General features: G+C 36.4%; 1 protein-coding gene across 2 annotated transcripts in view; it reads left to right on the top strand.

Moving 5' to 3' along the window:
- LOC123643289 (gamma-crystallin F-like) overlaps positions 1 to 19,778 on the top strand; it is a 130,177-nt gene extending 110,399 nt beyond the window's left edge. Inside the window, exons 1-3 of one of the 2 annotated variants that reach the window (XM_045558752.1) lie at positions 9,965 to 10,025; positions 17,393 to 17,635; positions 19,441 to 19,729. In XM_045558752.1, coding sequence (XP_045414708.1) covers positions 17,513 to 17,635; positions 19,441 to 19,713 — 396 coding nt within the window. In that variant the 5' untranslated portion in view covers positions 9,965 to 10,025; positions 17,393 to 17,512 and the 3' untranslated portion in view covers positions 19,714 to 19,729. Of the gene's footprint in view, positions 1 to 9,964; positions 10,026 to 17,392; positions 17,636 to 19,440 lie in introns of those variants that run through there. The other variant, XM_045558751.1, reaches the window with a different exon arrangement.
- Positions 19,779 to 20,487: the final 709 nt, after the last annotated feature.

The raw sequence follows: 20,487 nt of genomic DNA, 5'->3' as shown, positions 1-20,487 counted from the left end.
GTAGGCTAGATGGATAGATACGTGCATATAATATTTTCTGAGCACATGATAATTATTATATAGTAGATTTTTATTAGCTAACATTGTCCATTTAACTTATGCTTAGACATAACTGTAGCACACATACACGTTATGTTAGAAATGATTAGTTGTGATATGATTGCTATGACCAAATTAGCTTAAAAGGAATCAACAAAAATGTTTATATTTAAATAAAACTCTAACAAAAAGACACCCAGGTATTTCACAGATTCTTTGCATGAACTGTGTATAAAACATTTCATATTATATTTCTTCTTAAATTACAGTTAACCAGTAACTAATGTAATAAAATTTATGGTATAATATATAATGTCATATTACAAATTTTCCCCAAATAACTAAAGTTATGTCCTTAATTTCTGTGGTATGATACTATCCACATACTATAGTTAAATTTAAGTAAATTATTGATTAGTTAAATGAATTGCATTCATCTCTGAAATTAAATTCTCAATTACTTGTGTTTAAATTTTTAAATTATAATTTATTCTACACATGTTTTCTTATTTCAATAAGACAAATTTAAGTTATAAGAACATTTGTTTTCTTTTTTCCTTAAGAGGATTAACCCCAATATTTAAAAATCAAAAATAGCTTTCAATTTGCTTTTTGGCTGCTAAAGAAATTAGGGAGATACAAAATGGTCATCACTCAAACACAAAGGTAAAGAAAGAAGCAATTATAAAAATAAATTGCTTAAATTCTTTTTCTTAAATCAGATTGTTTTTCTAATAAATTTGTAAGATAATACCAATCAATTTATCCTTATTTTTTTCTGAAAAGACTAATCATCCAGACTTTATCTTTTACTCACACATTTAGAAATCCAATTCACCACAAAATGAAGCATTACCACATTTTGCAAATAAATGTTCACAACAGTTCTTAGTGTGGCTCATTAGCACAATCCACCTGCTTATAACATTTGGCAGTTTAGCAGCAAGTGATAAAAAACCTATGTAGGGTTAAAAGAATTTCATGATTCATAATACCTCAAAAGCATTAGAATCTGTGTATCAAGATCTTTAGATACCTAGCCTTAATGGTTAATTTATTCTCAGATTTCTGGAGAACATACCACTGTCTAAAAATGTGTAAGCACATTTATTACTCCACATACTTTCCCATTATTTGTCATATGAACCTTCTGTCTCCAAGTGTCATCCTTCACACTCTTCCTGTTGCCAGTGTTGCCACAGATATGAGAGTCTCTTGGAAGTACATAAATTATTCTCACCCTAGAGACATCTGTTTCTACCAAATTAAAGTGACCTGTTTTTAACAAGGCTATCAATCCTTAGTCTGACTGTGTAAGCAATTTTTTAAATATAATGGATGTGCAGTGTTTTCCAGTGAGTAAGTTCACAAATATTATTTTTTTCTCAAAAATTCTCTAATAAAACCACTGGTCTTCTTCCACTTTTACACTTACCACTAATAAAATACCAAACACATTAAATTCTTCTTCTCTCTTAGATCCTTTCCACCTAATGTTTACCTCTGAACATTAGCTGTTAATATCCATGGCAACATGTCCTCAATTACTGTGTGTTGGGACACAGGTTCAGTGCAGTGCTTTTATTCCTCTTTCCCTGAGTAGTTGATCTTATAGCTACTTAGTTGAGCATCAATCCAGTGTTTATGGTATAGGAAAGTACTGTGAAAAATCTGGCTCCTTCTGCCACTTTATTTTGATCCCATGCCACATAGATTTTTACATATTCCTTAAAAATAAATGGAAATAATTGACTTTAAAAAGAAAGAAAAACTTAGCCTTGAAAGAGGCAGAAAATTACATGATTTGAGGATATTGTGTGTGACCAGGTAGGTAACAGACAAGCAAAGGAAATCACAGAAAGAAAGATGAGTATGTAAAGGCTATGAGCTACTAACATTTTAACAAAACTATATGACTTTATTGTATTAAAAGTATTACATTTAGTTCAGTTTTATAGCTCAAAGATACAAGAGAAAAAATATATTTGCAATTCCTCAATTCTTTCTGAAAGCATAAGACTATGTTGGAAATCTGAGTATTCCAGCAACAAAGCCAATGTTTACCTCTCAATGACAATTTAATGCCAAATAAACTTGATATAACAATGTGTAACTCTTTCAAAATCAATGTTATAAAGCAAAGAAAAGAATTTAAACTGAGTTTAAATTTATTTATCTAAATTTAATATTATCAAAGAAGTTTAGTCATATTCCCTTGATAGTTTTCAGTCTAAGTTTCTTCTTTCATCCTAACGATATTCCTTTGGCATTAACTAAATGCCACCATTATACGTATCGTAAGTTCTAGAGAAAAGACCTGCTCTCTGCTCTCAAACAGCTCATAGTAAGCAGAAAGACAAACACAAGCAGTGGTTTCCTCATACAATGTGGTGAAAGTTAAAAGGGAGTAGTTGGGAACCTTAGAGGAAGACTCAGGTCTGCACCTGTGCAGGCCAGTCAGAGATGGCCTCACAAAGATAGTGATGCTTGCGCTCCTACTTGTAAGGAGTTTTTTCCTCCCACCCTTCTTTTCTCTCTCTTTCTCCATCTTTCTCTCTCTCTCTCAATAAATCATAATTTATTTTTGAAATGTAGGGAAAAATTAAAAATGAGCTCACTTTAATCACTCCCAGTCTTAGGGTAGATATAAGTGGTATCATCTTATGGACAAATGTGACCAAGATGGAACAAGCACTTTGGGAATATGGTCAGTACCTGATTATCATGGAAGTAGGATTCTGTTCCCATGATTTAGAATTACTGGGCAGTAGTACAGACCAAATACTGTTGAGAGTCAGAAATTGTTGTACTTTTTCAGCCCCAGATCAGTTTTAGTGGGAAGTAGAGGGGTGGCAGATGTCTTATATTTCTCTTTCATCTGAGATAAAATTTCAGGCCTTATAGGTTCCACGCGGAATGTTACATGGATTCTAAAGAAGTCTCCTGTCAGTTTTATCTACAACTTCTGCCACCTATTCATAGGAACCCGCACAATTTCTAAATTTGGCTAAAATTTGTCAGTTAATACTTGTATGACATTTGATATTCTTGAGTTGATATTGAAATACACTTATACCAATTCCCAGGAAACTCAGAAATAGAATAACTCAAAAAAAGAATTATCAGCCAATTTATGGTATTCTGTTACAGCAGCCCAGACAAACTAAGACATCTCTAAACTAGATAGTCTAAAAAGCAATATTAACTACTATGGGAAGAGAAAGTATAAAATTTTAAAACTTAATTTATCACCCATAAAATGCATAAGAGCAGAATATGAGGGTTTTATCCTTTTTCTAGTTTCTCTGAGAAGTGTGGCTATGCTAATAATTTAATAAACTGTATGAAATTAACCAATTAACCCCATTATGCTTCTAACTGAGATCTTCCTGGAAACTTCCTAGGGAAGTCTTACCCCTGCAAAGAGGCCTTTACCAGGAGGAAATACCAGCACTGGTTAGATGAGAATAAATCCAGAAAAATGTCTCTTACTATATTTGCCAATTATTAATTTCTATCTTTTTTAACAAATATTTATTTAGTACCACTTACATGTCAGTCACTCTCTTATATAATGAGGATTCATGGAAACTCATATGTGTTTCACAGGGGAGAGAGAATTTGTCAAACAATGCAAAGAATAAGTTTATGATACCTCAAGTTAGTACTGCAAAGGGGAGACCCATCAGCCTCTGACAGTATATTACAAAAGACTCTGATCTGGACTGGGATGTCACAGAGGGCTTCCCTGAGAAACAATGCCTGAGTTGGGATCAAAAGAGTGAACAAAGGAAGGATGGAAAACAGGCTTGGCTGGGGAATGTTCTCGATAAAGAATGTCAAAGCCCTCTATAAATGCATGTGCAATAGCCCTGTGGCAGGAGGGCTATGAGATAGAGTTGCTGAAAGAAGGTATGTGGCTGGAACCCAGAAAGCAAAGGGTTGAGAAGGCTGTGCTAAGCGGAGAATGGAAAGGGCCTGATCTGCAGACGCAGTGGCTCTATGAAAGAACCTGGTCTTTGTCCTAACTGAAATGAGAAGCTATTGAAGAGTTTTAAGTTAGCTATGTATTTTGCTTAGCTCCTCCCAGCTTCTGTGCTGGGAATAGTGGGGAATAGCCAGAGCTAATGTAGCCATCCAGGCGAGTCATTATGTAACATCCTTGTAGCATGCACGATTGTGATTGTGTCTGCTCTTATTGTCTGTTGGTCTGTTTGTTTAATGGATTTTTCTCAGAGCCAGATGACTTGAAAACACTTTTGTGACTTTTTTATGTTTCAAGGAAAATACGTATGCAAAGAAATAAAGATGAAATACAAGAGGAGTGGGGGCTTGGCTGTGAGTAGCCACCCAATGCTTGTTGTTGTAGTTCGACTGCTGAAATTTTAATAAACAAAATCATTGGTTTTCCTTAAGGGAACTCAAAAACATTCATTTTGTTATGATATCAGAGATATTTGACTCTCTAAAACTGAAATAGAGCTGAGAGACACACAGTAAATTCTTTAGAACTGTCACTTCCATGCTGACAAATGACCCACTCTGTGATACCATAGCTCAGGCAATGGCATTTTGATTCAGTTGTTGACTTTTTTGATCCTATATTCTGGTGGAAAAAGCCACAGTTTTTAATGCATAGCTCTTCTATGAGCTTAAAGCAATATTATTCAGAACTTCAGTCACATTTTCAGAATGGCTTATTAAATACATAAGTCAAAGGATTAGCTCCATAACTATTACAGGTGTTTGTGATTTTGTTTTTCTTTTTTTTAAGTTTTAATATGATTTGGATTACTTAAAAAGAGGTTCACATCTTGTTTATTTTTATGGAGGGCAAATGATCTGAATCTGAGAAACAGATCACTGATTTGGCAAAATACTTAATTTTATATTAATATTTTAATAGGTAGGCCAGGGTCTGTGCTGCTGAGAGTTAAGAATGTGAGTTACCTTGGAAAGTTCCTGGCTGCGTTCCCATTAAGGTGAACGTTAGCCTGTCCTTTTCTCTGCTAAGTAGTACCGAAGATACCATGACAATTGCTGCAAGCAGGGGATGATGTGGTCTTTTGGGGTTACCATAAGGACAGAGGGCCTTAACATTGTTGTCGACCCATATTTTCTTGAAATAATCAAAATACATTTTAAAGCATTTACTTCATCAAATTATTTTCACCCAGGAGACTCCTTCCACTGATCAAAAAGATAGATGTTATAATTGTGAAAATAAAAATAGATGATCTCTTAAAGAAATGATTGACTAGTGTAAGAACTGACAGAGAATAACTAAAAGGTGGAAAGGACAAAAAAGAACCTACTTCCAATAAACTGCAGAACCACAGGCAAAGACAGTTGTGTACTGACCCGTGAGGTCAGCGAGTTAGAGAGAGGGCAGAATGGAGAGAAAGCCGCAAAAAAGGCCTTGAGACAACATGATTTCCAGGTCAGAGCTTTTGAAATCATAGTTTGTAGAACAGCCCTGAAAATAAACAGTGACCAATGCTTTTCTCTTTCTCTTCTGCTTGTTAGACTATTTGAGCAAAGTAGAATCAATAAAATTTTTTTTTCAGGCAATCCATGAATTTTGGAAAACTTATCATAGCCTCTCAGGGGTTTAAAGTTTCTTGTAGGCATGGTAGCAAGACTGGGGTTTCATAATTATAATGATCTTCAAGAAGAATACATAGGCCTCAGGTGACCTCGGATCGACTTTGCTCCCCTAAATCAGGTGCCCATACTCTGGCAATGGACGCTGTCATGACCTTCAGCTCACCTTCCTCCTCACCCATCAGTGATGCGGTGGGAAGAGATTTGATAAGAAAAGAAAATTTATTCTTTGGTGAATGTTTTCACCTCAATGGATTTTAAAGAATTTTAAGAAGGCTTCTGAATAGAAAATATGATCAATTTTATGCCTAGAGACTTTGAGAGAACAAAAAGTGATAAAAGCCCCAGGAAGGAAAAAGAAAGAGAGATTTTAATAGGTGGCATGAAGGGATGCTGTTTCACATTTTCACATGATGAGATAGTTCCTCTTTTCTCTTTTTTATCTTACTGTGTTCTGATTTTTGAGCATGAGTTAAACAATAAGAATATTTTACGAATTAAACTTTTGAGAGTAAACTTGTATTAAAATCTTTTTAAACTTATTTTTAAGTATTATGTGTACATAATAGTTGTATACATTTATAGCACACATGTGATGTTTTGATATGGGCATACAATATGTAATAACCAAATCAGGGTAATTGGGGTATCCATCACCTCAAGCATTTATCATTTCTTTGTGTTAGAACCATTCCAGTTCCACTCTTTCAGTTATTTTAAAGTATATCATAACTTGTCTTTGACTCTAGTCACTCTGTTGTACTGTCAAATATTGTTCATTCCATCTAACTCTCTAACTGTATTTTGGCACCCATTAATCATCCCTACTTTATTCCCCTCTCCCTGCTATCCTTTTCAACCACTAGTCAGATGGCTATGTGAGTATGGTTTTATATCCGGGTTCTCAATCCTGTTCCATTGGTCTATGTCTCTGTTCTTGGGCCAGTACCATGCTGTTTTGGTTACTATTAATTTTCTTAAATGTATTTAGACCTTTGTCAGAGAGGTTCATTTATCCAGGATTTTTTTTTTTAATGGTAATGTTGTCAAGTGGTCATACCAAGTATTCAGGGAACTTATTGAATGTTCTATGGTAGACATACAAATGTGCTGCCTTTCATACTATGAGTGCAAGTAAGTTGGGGGCTGTGGCCCTCTGTTTAGCCTTAAGGAGAAAGAATGGCATAGTAGAAAGAGCACTAAACTAAAAATAGAGAAAACTGAGTTTTATTCTAGATTCTGACATAAATTCTTTGGACCTCATCTGTAAAATAGGATATTCATCCAAAGTCCTTTCTAGTTATGAAATCCCTACCATTTTATCCAGCAATCCCACTACTGGGCATCTACCCAAAGGAATAGAAGTCATTTCATTAAAAGGACAACTTCACCCAAATGTTTATCGCAGCACAGTTCACAGATAGCAAGGATGTGGGGCCCATCAATTGATGAGTGGATAAAGAAAATGTGGTATTGGTACACCATGGAGTACTAAAAAAAGGAATGAAAAAATATCTTTTGCAGCAACTTGGATGGAACTGAAGAACATTATCCTAAGTGAAGTATCTCAGGAATGGAAAAACAAATTCCACATGTTCTCACTTACAAGCGGGAGCTACGCAATGGGTATATACGGTCATAAAGTGGTGTAATGGGCATCGGAAACTAAGAAGCAGGCAGAGTGGCAGGGGATGAGAGATAAAAATCTACTTATTGGGTACATTATGCACTATTCTGGTGATGGGTATACTAACAGCCCTCACTTCATCATTATACAATAAAAAACCCTTATACCCCCTCAATCTATTGAAAAAGAAAAAGAGAGAAAAATGTATTATCATGCTCCTTTATTACTGAACATAGAAAAGATGAATTTGTGTCTCAAGGAAGTGTTCCTTGACCTAAAGTGTAATGAGATAAAATATATTTTGTCAAAGTAAGTGGAGAATTCTTTACAAGAGTTTAAAAAGGGAAAATCAGCTCCCTAGACTTGGGTATGTGCATTCTTCCAAAAACGTGTGAAAGTGGGATACTAAAGGAACTTTCAAGGTCCCTGACCAGAAGATTCTCAATTCACTTGCAATTGTCCATAGTAACAAATGAAAATCACATTCTAGAACAGTGGGTTTGCTGGATGGATTAGTGTAGTAAGCTCCACTCACAATGGGAGCCTCTCTCTCCTCTATCTAATGCCTCTTCAGGCAATAGTGTTAATATTTGGTATTCACTAAAATCATAAATGACAGTTCTTTGAATTTTCTGTATGGTCATTTTGTTGGATACTTACAAAAACATAGCAGGAGAAATTTATTGAACACTTAGGATGGAGGCTAGATTATTTTCTCATCTAATTCTCTTAACAACCATATGAAACAACATAATACAGTGATGCCTTAGTCTTCTCATCTATAAAACAGAGAGAAAAAATGGTTAAGTTTTGTAAGAATAAATGAAATTATGCACTCAAGCCACTGTGCATAACAGGTATCTCTCTGATGTGTGTTAGCCTATATTAACATAGTGATGAGCACATAATAAATGTTTAAATATGTCCACTGAACTGACCTGAGTTGTATGAAATTGAAACACAGGTAATTTTTATTTCCTTCACAACTGCTGGGGGGCCGGGCAGGAAAGTTAGTTCATTTGGGTTTTGTAACAGATCCTTCACTAAACAAAATAGAATATATTCTAGGCCAAGCAGAAAGAACAATGCAGTTGAACATAATTGGTGAGATAAATACACATTGACAGAAAGAACATATACTGAAAGGGTCATGGAAATACCAGAAGATAAGGGGGCAGAATGTTCAACAGCACCATGCGGTGAAGACAGGAGGTGCATTAGGGTACCTAAACGCTTTAACAGAAACCTCCAAAATTTCAGTATCTTAACACTGTATAAAACTTTTATGAATTCTTTGAAAAGGCACTGAGTAATGTATATCCTCTCCTCCCACACAAGTTAGAAAAGTGTGGATATCCAGTGGTCCCAGATTTATTACTTGGGAAAAAAATGTAATAGTCAATCTATATAGTCTTGTGAATACAGTTTGAACACTTTCAGGTTTTTCTCAGATCATTATTTTTGTTTGTTTTGTTGGCTTAGAAATACATGGTTGGGTCTCTTGGGCCTTTTATTTGTAGTAACAGATAGTTATTCATAAAAAGATATTTGACATGAAAGTATTTTTGTTTGTTTTTAATTGGGTTGGCATAGCCTTTGATACTCTGTATTTTTTTTTAATATGCTTGCTTTTTTGAGGGGAGGGAGGCTACTCATAAAAGAAACTTCATTTGTAAATACCTTGGAAAGAGAATGTGGTGTCTGAAAGGCCAGCCTTTAGTTTATAAATTGGTTCAGTAATCTGCCTTTGTAATTACTAAATGAATGAAGCATCCTGGCATAGTCAAAACAATAGCATGCTTCAATTTGAACCTGTTACTATTTTACTCTTAATTTGCTAACGATTGTTCCAGATCTTTTGCAGTAATTATACATGAGCAACTCATCCGGTGGTATCACAGTCCTCTAAGAAATTGTAACTGTATCTTCTGCTTCCGGATAAAATAGCAATTGACTCAGAATTCTAGTTCTATTAAACTTAGGATAACAACTTAGAGACTCACCCCAAATCAAACCTGAGCAGGTAGATCTAAAATCAGGTCATAACAGGCAACACAAACTCCCTCATTTTTTTTTTTTTTTTTTTTACTGTTCACAGAGGTGAAGAAGATGCTAAAAGAGAGGAAGAAATGAACTTTGCTTTATAAAAGCAAATACAAAGACTTTAAATAGGGAAAATCTTTCCAAATGAAGACATTAACGTAGATTTGTAAGTGAGGGTGGAGAGAAAAGGATGATAACTTCATATTAAATTTCCTCACTCTATATTTCCTTCTCATTTTTAAAATCTCTCTACATTTAAATGCCCTAGTTTATATGAGGGTAAACCAGGAAACTTCCTATTAGTCTGATCTGAAGAGACTGTGGTTTTCCTTTTGCTCAAAATAATTTTTCTAATCCTGTATTTGAAAATCTACTACTTGGCTAACAGAGTGCAAAAGCTTTGCAGTTCTTCCCCTTTCCCTTTGCATCCTTCCCCTTCCTGAATTGTTGGCAGTACTGTCCTCAGGTCTGAATAGTAACTATAATGTTAAATATAGCCTGTAAAATACAAATTGAGCAATAGCTGTTATCAACTCTCTGTAAGGTGAGTCATTAGTGGGTGCTGTACAGTTTCTTTCTCCAGGTTATACAGGTAGACTCTTTTGGTAGAGCTTGTAAACTAACAAGAGTCTAATATTTCTTCTCCAGAGGAAACAGGTCTGAAAGATTCTTCCAACACAGGCTGCTAGTGTGCTTGAACCAAGAGAGATAGGTAAGAATATTATGTTCTTGCTCTGAGATGCTTACATAGAAATAGCATGAATGCATCTTGCCTTTTGATTGTAATCCACTTGTGATCATGTCTTCCATTTGCTGTGCTCTCTCCCCATTTCCATTTATTATCTAGACCTAATATGACTCTTTTTGTCACCATCTTCTATTAATTTTATGTTTGCTTTGTGTTGAGTCCTATATAATTTCATATTTCTATTTAGTGATTTATAACAAGGGGACAACAGGATTCCCAGAGCTCACAAGGCTAGTTAAAGTTCTTGTTCTCACCAACCAGAGCAAAAAAGGCATCAAATGCACACAGGATTGGGTATACTCCTCAGAAAGCTTAAAAGATATCCTTTAAAGGTTCTAACAGATCTGACTTATGTAACATAACTGTGTAATACAATAAAATGTAACACTATTTAAAGGAATGCAAAAAAAAATATCTGCACCTAAGATTGTAAAATTCACAATGTCTGGCATCCAAATAACCAATTAAAAATGGGAAAAGGATTTGAACAGACATTTCTGCAAAGAAAACATACAAATGGGATGACTATTATAAAAATATGATAAGTGTTTGTGCAGATGTTGAGAAATTGAAATTGTTATACACTATTGGTAGGACTATAAAATGGTGCAGCAACTATGGAAAACAGTATGGAGGTTCCTCAAAAAATTAAAAATAGAACTATCAGATAAGCAGTAATCCCATTTCTTGGTATTTATCCAAAATAATTAAAATAAGAATCTTGAAGAAACATGTACTTCTATGTTCATTGCAGCATTATTCACGATAGTCAGGATATGGAAACAACACAAGTGTTCATCCACAGATAGTTGGATAAAGAAAATGTGGCATATACATACAATGGACTATTACTCAGCCTTGAAAAAGAAGAAAATTCGGCCATTTGTGACAACATAGATAAACCTGGAAGACATGCTAAGTGAAATAAACCAGTCACAGAAGGACAAATACTGCACAAAACCATTTATATGAGGCATCTTTAATAGTCAAATTCACAGAAGCAGAGAACACAATCATGGTTGCCAGGAGCTTAGGGGTGAAGGAAATGGAGAGTTGTTCAATCAGCATAAAGTTTCAATTATGCTAGATGAATGAGTTCTAGAGATCTTCTGTACAACATATTGCCTATAGTTAAAAATACAGTAGTATTGTGTCCTTAAACAATATTTGAGAAGGTAGATCTCATGTTAAGTGTTCTTATTACCAAAATAAAATAAAACAAAATAAAGGGGCATGATTGTAGTGATGGCATCATGGGTGTTTGCATATGTCCAAGCTCATCAAATTGTATGCATTAAATATGTGAAATCCTCTGTCTGTCAAAACCTCAATAAAGCTGTTAAAAAAGAATAATAGGAAGATGAAAGTTTTGAGAAGAATTTTAGAAATTAGCTATTAACTAGAGTGGAACTGTGAAAAGAAACATTCAATTATTTTGTTTAAGACTGCTGTTTTATGTTCTTGTTCTCTAAGATAAGGTAGTTTAGTTTAATTGTCTGGACACTTACTAAGATGATAGGAGTCTGGAAGACATTTCTAAGGAGCAATAGTTAATGTAATTTGCATCTGAACAAACATGATTTATCTGTTAAAAGAAATAGTAATCTGAGAAAACAATAGAAAGTCTAACATCCTTTTTTGTATACTAATTTCCAGTTAAAAAAATAAAATGATCTTAAAACCAGTCTGACTACTTTTGCATATACTATCTGATATTTATTTCTCCTTCTTGGTAATGAGTAGAATTTTACATGTTAGAGATAACATCTAAAATCTTTGGGGTCTCTAAACCAAACACCCCCATTTTATAGGAAAAAGACTCAGAAATGTTTTGTGAGTTACCTACCACCGTAGAGCTAATTATATATTAAATGCATTTTATACATTATAAAACAGATCATAACCCAAATGTTTTAAAATATATTACAAGTATTCTGTTACAGTGTTTTAGTAATCAATTTTTTTTAATTTTAGAGTTTAATATAATTTAGTACTATTTATTTTTTATTTTACCAGGCCATATATTTTCTAATTTTCCCATAATGAATAAAAAATATTGCTACTTTTTAGATATCTGGATCAATTATATTCAGTATTTTCTCACTTTCCTTCTCAGAAAAAAAGTGGCAGACAATTTTACTAAGAGGTTTGATTTACATAACTACCTATTTAATGTGGATATATATATAAGGCTCTTAAGGAAATAAACAATAAACGTTTTCTCTAGGCTACAATATGTTTAGATTTCCTTATTTATATTTTGTCAAAGGATGCTGCTTCTTAAGTCATGAATGACAACAGCACAAAGAAATGAAGAGCAAGACATGAATGATGACCTCTTCACAATACTTATTTGCTTATATTTTTATTTCTCTTGGGACTAGATTGTATTTATTTTAGTTAGAAGTCTGCTATAATTTCTGATTTAATTATGAATGACTACTTGATAAGGCAAGGTACTGACTAAAATTTTTCCAATAACAAACATACAAAAATAATCAATCCTGTTTTCTGAGTATTTGTTTTTAATTTCTTTTCTCTTGGTTTTACTGAGTTATTTGAAATCATATATTTAAAATGCATTAGAAAGTCAGGAAGGAAAGAAGAAAGAGAGGACCATAAAACAACCAGAAAACAACTTTTAAAAAGGCAGTAGTAAGTCCTTACTTATCAATAATACCACTGAATGTAAATTGGGGAAATGCTCCAGAGCATTGGTTCTGAGCAAAGATTTCTTGAGTAGTCCTTAAAAAATATAGGCAAAATTAGACAAATGGGATCACATCAAACTACAAAGCTTCTGCACAGCAAAGGAAACAATCAATAAAGTAAAGAGACAACCCACAGAATAGGAGAAAATACTTGCAAACTACCCATCTGACAAGGGATTAATAACCAAAATGTATAAGGAGCTCAAACAACTCAATAGAAAAACAATTAAATAATCAATTTTAAAAATGGGCAAAAGACTTCAATAGGCATTTCTCAAAAAAGTCATACAAATAGCAAACAAGTATATTTAAAAATGTTCAACATCACCAATTATCAGAGAAATGCAGATCAAAACTAAAATGAGATATACCTCCCCAGTTAAAACAGCTTTTATCAAAAAGACAGGCAATAACAAAATGTTGGTGAGGATGTGGATAAAGGGCAACCCTTGCACGCTGTTGGTAGGAATGTAAATTCACACAACTCTTAGAACAGTATGGAAGTTCATCAAAAAACTAAAAATAGAACTACCATATTATCCAGCAATCCCACTGCTGGATATATATACCCAGAAAAAAAAATGAAATAAGTATTTCAAAGAGTTGTCTGTACTCTCATGTTTTTTGTGGCTCTATTCACAATAGCCAAGATTTGGAATCAACCTCAGTGTCCATCAGTGTGTGAATGGATAAAGAAAATGCAGTACATATGCACAATGGAGTAGTATTCAGCCATAAAAAAGAAATGAAATCCTTTCACTTGCAACAACATGGGAGGAACTGGAGGACATTATGTTAAGTGAAATAAGCCAGGAACAGAAAGACAAATTTCACATGTTGTCACTCATGTAGGAGCTAAAAATTAAAATAATTGAACTCGTAGAGATAGAAAGTAGAATGATGGTTACCAGTGGCTGGGAAGGGTAGTGAACGGGGCAGGGGTTAAACTGGAGATGGCTAATGGGTGCAAAAATACAGTTAGATAGAATGAATAAGATCTAGCATTTGTTAGCAAAACAAATATGGTGACTATAGTCAACAATAACTTGTATATTTTAAAATAAATAAAAGATTGGAATTAGAATCCAGTTCTGAACACAAAGAAGTGATAAATACTTGAGATGCTGCATAACCCAATCACTCTGATTTGATCATTACACTTTGTATAGCTGTATTAAAATGTCATATGTATCCCATAAATATTATCTCTATTATGTACCCATAATAATTAAAAATTTTAAAAATGCATTACACTTTTATTCCTTCATGTAAAATTAGTTTAGCAATTTTAAAATAAAAATAATAATTTTAACCTTTAATTGTAACTTTATTTCCTCCTCTGCCATTTTGGAGTCAGAATTCTTTTTTAGTAAATATACTTTTTTTCATCACAGATGTAATTTTGAATTTGAATTTCTTGGAAATCCATATGACACACTGTACCTTCTCTTTCTTCTTTTCCTTGTTGCCTTGAAATTGGATATTTTACTTTATTTTTAGTGTTTATTTCAGCACGCTGACTTGAAGGACAGGTGTTTTATACATGTTCTGTATCGTCTGCATTTCACAACTGCTATCACAAACTAATCCTTGCATGAATTGCCTTTAAATTATCTTCTGCTACTAGTATGAATGCTAACAATTTATTTTAAAAAATAGTACTCATATTAAATATGCAGATGGTTTGTAAGACCTTAATAGAAGAGATTTGTGATGGATAGTTACCCTTTCTACCTCAGATGATTACTATTCATGCTAATAACACTGTACTTATATACCTACCTTCTTTGAGAAGCTTCGTACTTCTCTGTGATCAGTGTTAGGGAATTGCAACTGCCTGTTATTGAGACAAACTCAATTACAGAGTTCAGTGTATATAGCATATGATTTAGAGTAAAAAAATAATGTACCAGCTTTGAATATTTTATCCTCAGAATGGCATGAAACTACTTTAGGAAGAAATATAGTTACTAGGAAATTCATTATTTGAATTGTGTCATGGGAATAAATAGCTTCAACATTGATCAAAGCATTCAAATAATAAAACAGTCAGTTGGAAGGAGTAGGTTTTGCCAAATCCTTTTGGGAAAACATGCTATAAGCCTTTAGGAGAAAGTACTTGGGAGAACTGGTGATTCAAGTTTTTCATTTTTCTTACCCACATACTTAGCAATGCATTCTTTATTTGACAGTGTTTTAATTCTTCATTTTATCTTGCATTATTTTTTATGACTGTTTTTATTTTTTCTTTCCCCCTCAAGAGCTTGGAAGAAAAGCTTAAGTGCCTTAGTAGAGCTTTGGGGAAAGAGCGGATAAAAATAGATTATATTCCTGTTAAAATCTGTGCCCAATGTGTCTTATACTATTTATCTTCTTTTGTTCATAGAGAAAAAATAATCTTTTCCTATAATTTCTTAACTAATAAATAGATAGATGGATAGATAGATGCTATTTGTTTTCAGCCTTCTGGAAAGTTTTATTTAAAAAAGAATCTGTTTCATATAAACCTTTTCATGTTAGAAAACTACGAGTAAAGTTGAAATTTAAAAAGCATCATGAATAATTGTATTAATTACCAATGATTTTAAAAACTAAACAAACCAATAATGCCTTCATTCATCTTCAAATAACTAGAAAGAACAATTGAGAAACCTTCAAAACAGAGCCCCAAACAGAAATCAGCATCTAGATCAGACTGTGAATTTGTGAAAACCCTTTTTTAGCACATTCTCTTTGCCCGCAGTGCAGAGCCCCTTTGCCTGGGCCCACATTCATAGGCTGATCCCTGGTTGTCCAGAACCTTCCATGTGGTATCTCCCTCATTCTTGTTCTTTTCTGGTACAGGGTCATGACCCAACTTTTCCAGACTTTATCACATCAAAATTTATTAGGCCTATGTTTCTCTCTGTAAAGATCTTTCTTTTCACAAGGAAATAGCTAGCTGTCCCAGTAAACTCATGCACACTGATATGTAAAAAAATTACAATTTCATTATGTACTGTAGCTAGTAGATGATGTATTTGTATTTTAAAGGATATTTAAAAGTATCTGTGAGGTACATGGATTTCAGATATTTATTTGAATGCAATGGTTTTCAGAAATAAAAGCAATTTTTTCTAATATTTATTTTTTAAAAATTATCTTTATTGAGTCATAAAAACCAATTTTCAAATAAGATTTTGTTTAAAACACATAAAAGTGAAAATGCTTTGGTTGCAGTGGGGCCAGAAGATCAGCAGCACTCCCCTTCTTTTCTTCCAAATTGCTGAGTGGCCCCAGGGCATTTCTGAGGAATTTCTACAATTCCACAGACACAGCCTAAAACCATCTCATTAAGGCAGTGGGGAAGCTAAGAGGGGAAATGTTAGGCATAGGACTAGTCCTTTTAAACCAGTGGTTTTAAAAAAAGGTTAATTTTGCCCCCCACCCCCACGTGGACATTTGGCAGTGTCTGCAGCCATGTTTAGTTGTCATAACTTAGGGAGCAAGGAAAGGGGTGCTACTGGCAGCTAGTGGGTAGTAGCCAAGGGCTGCTGCTAAATAGACTACCATGCACACAGGACAGCCCTCTACAACAGAGAATTTCCAGCCTGAAACGTCATAGTAACACCAGAGTTGAGAAGGCCTGCTTTAAAGAGAGTAGAGCCCCAGGAGCTGCTGAGGGGTCTGGTGGGGAGAAAGGAATACTCCAGCCCACCTCCCCCCTCATCCCCCCACCCCTCCAGCCAGAGCCTTAACTAGAGAGCAATGAGGGCTTGCCCCCAGGGCTGGGAAAGTTGAACAAGCAGAAACTACAAGATTGTGGGATTTAAAATTTTGTTATATTTGCATGTTAACTTGCATTGAGATGTCCCTGGACTCAACTGCTCTCCAGGGAAGAGAGCGAAGACCAAGGGTTTGAACAGTGCTTCCTGGTCGGGGAGTGGGATTGGGGGATTCAACCCCCTGTCATCCTACCTCCAGTGTTAGTTATTTGATATTCTGCTTATCAGTACATAGGATCATAAAGAGGTTCTCTTAGAAGAAAATCCCATTTTACTTTAAACGCCTGGTAGAGAAGGCAAGTTCATTCTCATGTTTCACATTTTTATGTCAAGAAATCACTCTCTAATTTAAATGCCTCATTCTGTACTCCGTTCTGACTTGGTCACTGTCCTATGTTGCTACTCAAATTGAAATTTTAAAATATTTAATTACAATTATTAACTCATTAAGCACTTTGTTGAATTCTAATTTCCCAAATAGGCTTCATTTAAAGGCCCGAGTGGCACTAAGTGACAGTTTTAACCAGATCGTCAGCGCGAAAGCTCTGGGGGGTTTAAGAGAAAACATATAATAAACCGTCCCCACCCCCACAGTCATTATATAGAACCGAGAGAGAAAAAAAATGCCCTTGCTCCCCCCGCGGGCCCCTTTTGTGCTGTTCCTGCCAACGCAGCAGCCGCCCCGCTATATAGACCCGCTGCGCCGCCGGCCCCACACGCTCTTCTCTGCCGTCCGCCCGACCAGCCATGGGGAAGGTGAGCCGGGCGAGCGCCCAGGGCCCCGGGAGGGTCCCTGCCACTCGGGCTCCGGGGACCGGGGCAGGCCCTTGAGCCCTCGCCTCGCCTTGCCTTGCAGATCACCTTCTACGAGGACCGGGGCTTCCAGGGCCGCCAGTACGAATGCAGCAGCGACCGCCCCAACCTGCAGCCCTACTTGAGCCGCTGCAACTCGGTGCGCGTGGACAGCGGCTGCTGGATGCTCTATGAGCAGCCCAACTACGCGGGCAGCCAGTACTTCCTGCGGCGCGGCGACTACCCCGACTACCAGCAGTGGATGGGCCTCAGCGACTCGGTCCGCTCCTGCCGCCTCATCCCCCCCGTGAGTCCGGGCCGCCTGGTCCCTGCTGTGCCCTCGAGTCACATCAGTGATCCAGATGTATGGTTCGCCCTGTGGGCTAGGGGATGGGGTGGTACCTTCTTTTTTCTGGCTCTAACTATATTCTCTTTTCCTTTATTAACATCTGCAAGTTTTCCTTCCACTGAAAAAGCAGGTGACGCTGTGCTTTTAATTGGATATTTTATTGTACTTTGCTAAAATCACATTCACCTCTAGTGGGAATAAGGTGCATAGCATTAGTTCAGAGCGTCTATGCCACAGGTGACGAATTAGCAACAGGTAGACTCACTATCAGATGTCTTACGCGAGTTACTTGGCTATTTCTTACTCTCTTCATCTGCAAAATAGGCCCGGTCAGAGTAGCTCATTTTCAGGGCTGCAGTGAGGGTGACAGGAGGTACCTGGCACACAAAGCACACACACACACACACCCAAGTACTAACCATTATTATGGACAAGGGTCTCTCAGTCCTGCCTTCTGATTAGGCAAAACAAGTAACCAACAATGAGACTCCAATAGCTCCTGCAAAGCCCACTGTTATCCAAATGAAGCCCCAGCAGCCTGGAATTCCCGAGATTCTCTAACTCTACCCGTGAGAGAGTACTGTGGAAAACGCACCACGTTTGTGAAGTTTGAAACCCCCTGAGAGTGTTTAATAGCTTCGTAGGACCCAAGTGTGACATTAAGATCCTGAAAACATAGTTTTCCACTTTTAAGTCCTACTCTTCTAATTACAGACTGTGAGGGCCCATGTTTAGTTTTCTCATAAAAGAGGAAAAGGCTCATAATGGTTGTTTCATGTGTGCCAGGCTGTTGGGAAGATCAAATGAGGCAACAGCATGTGAGTCCTTTGCAAACCATGAAATGCTGACCAAATGAAAGGTGCCTTATTAGCAGTCGTTTATTCCTCAAAACGAATTGCTTATGAGAATCTTTCCTACTGAAGGTTTTAAGGGTGGAAGAAGAAAACCTTTGAGACAACGGGAAGGAACAAGCAGATGAAGGACGAACAAGTGCTCAAGATAAGAGAGACTCGGGATTTGCTCAGGACAAAGAGCCTAACTTTGCATTTTTCTAAGGGTTTTACACTCTTGATCTTGTACAGGCCTCCCTCATGATCTTGAACTTCCATTTTTGGTTTTTACCTAAAACTGATTTGCAGGAGCATATGTTAGAGCTCAGAACTGAAGCCTGATCTTTGTGATGGCTCTTGCATTTCAGCATTTTAGAGCAGCAGAGCTTAAAGCAGAAAGCCAAGGATTAAGGCATTGCCTGGGCTGGACTTTCTATGTGAATTGCCACCCAGCTGTGCCTCACTTGGTGAAAAGCAATTCAACTTCCTTTCCCTTTAGCTTCTTCTAGTGCTATGGAGATTCAAAATAATACCTTTTGCCAGGAATACATTTGTCTTTTTATTTTAAAATCTAATTATTTGCATGTCATCCAAGGGGGAGCCCCAAACTACCACAAATCTATGAAAGAGAGGAGAAAACAAATACTTAAAAATGGTACTGAGCAGGGCCAGTGTGTATGTTTCATGTAGGTTGTGCTACCAGAAAACACTAGGGAGCATCATTCATATCAAATGAATGGTGAATGGTGCCCTCCGGAGTTTTACAGTGTACAACCTGCTCAACTATACACAGCAGCCCTGGTGTTTGCAGTCTGTTTCTTTTAATTTGGTCACCTTTGATATAGAAAAGGTAAAGAAATGCCCATTCCCCAGGTTGCTGCTAAAATAAGGTCAGGTTTTCTGACTTCTCATGTGCTGTTGCTGAATCCTCAGGCCAGTTCCCACAGGATCAGGATCTACGAGCGAGAGGACCACAGGGGCCAGATGGTGGAGACCACTGAGGACTGCTCCTCTCTCCACGACCGCTTCCGCCTCAGTGAGATCCACTCCTTCAACGTGCTGGAGGGCTCCTGGATCCTCTACGAGCTGCCCAACTACCGCGGGCGCCAGTACCTGCTGAGGCCGGGGGACTACAGGCGGCACCACGACTGGGGGGCCATGGATGCCAGAGTGGGCTCTCTGAGGAGAGCTGTGGATTTTTATTGAAGTTTTTTACTCTATTCTTTTCTCCATCTGGAAGCTAATAAAATATTTCCTGTGTGTTTCATGCAGTAATGTGGTCCTCTGTTCCTTTCAGCCTCCTTGGAAGGGCTCAGCAAAAATAAATCTAGGAATAATGTGAATTTTCTTACATGTATCAGTGGAAAGGGTGGTGTGAGGCAGCAGCTAAGAGCTCAGCACCGAGTCACAATGCCTAGGTCCAACCACACTTACCAGGTATTGGCACAAGTTCCTTAGCATATCTGTGCTTCAGTTTCCTAAATTGTAAAAATGGGGGTAATAGTACTCTTTCTCTCATAAGGTGGTGATTTGGGTTAAATGAATTAACATTTTTAAATCACTGTAGCTTTGCATATAGTAGTTTCTAGGAAACTGTTCTGTAAGCTTGCTTGTGAAACATTTGGTCATCTCCTTAGTACTCTGCTTAGTAGAAATCCCTTTGGGCAAATTCATTAAGTAGGATGGCTAAAGAAAATTGCATTAGAGGGAGACAGACTTAGAGATAGATTTGTTAACCATGTCTGACACATCTGAGATCTAAAAATATATGACTAGCTGAATATATATATATTAATATTTATGAGTCCAGAGCACAAATAAAGGAACCAAGTGCTAACTCAGTACACACAGGCCAAAGGACTCTGAAGTATAGTTCTCCTTGAGGGAGCTACAGAGAACTCAGGCAGTGTGCACTGTACTGAGCACACAGTACAGAAGTAAAGGCAGAGGTACATGATCAGGAAAATAAAATGCAATACT

This window comes from Lemur catta, chromosome 8, assembly GCF_020740605.2.
Source record: "Lemur catta isolate mLemCat1 chromosome 8, mLemCat1.pri, whole genome shotgun sequence".
Taxonomy (NCBI): domain Eukaryota; kingdom Metazoa; phylum Chordata; class Mammalia; order Primates; family Lemuridae; genus Lemur; species Lemur catta.
Note: the sequence above shows the minus strand (reverse complement) of the source record. Positions and strands in the feature narration are given on the sequence as shown.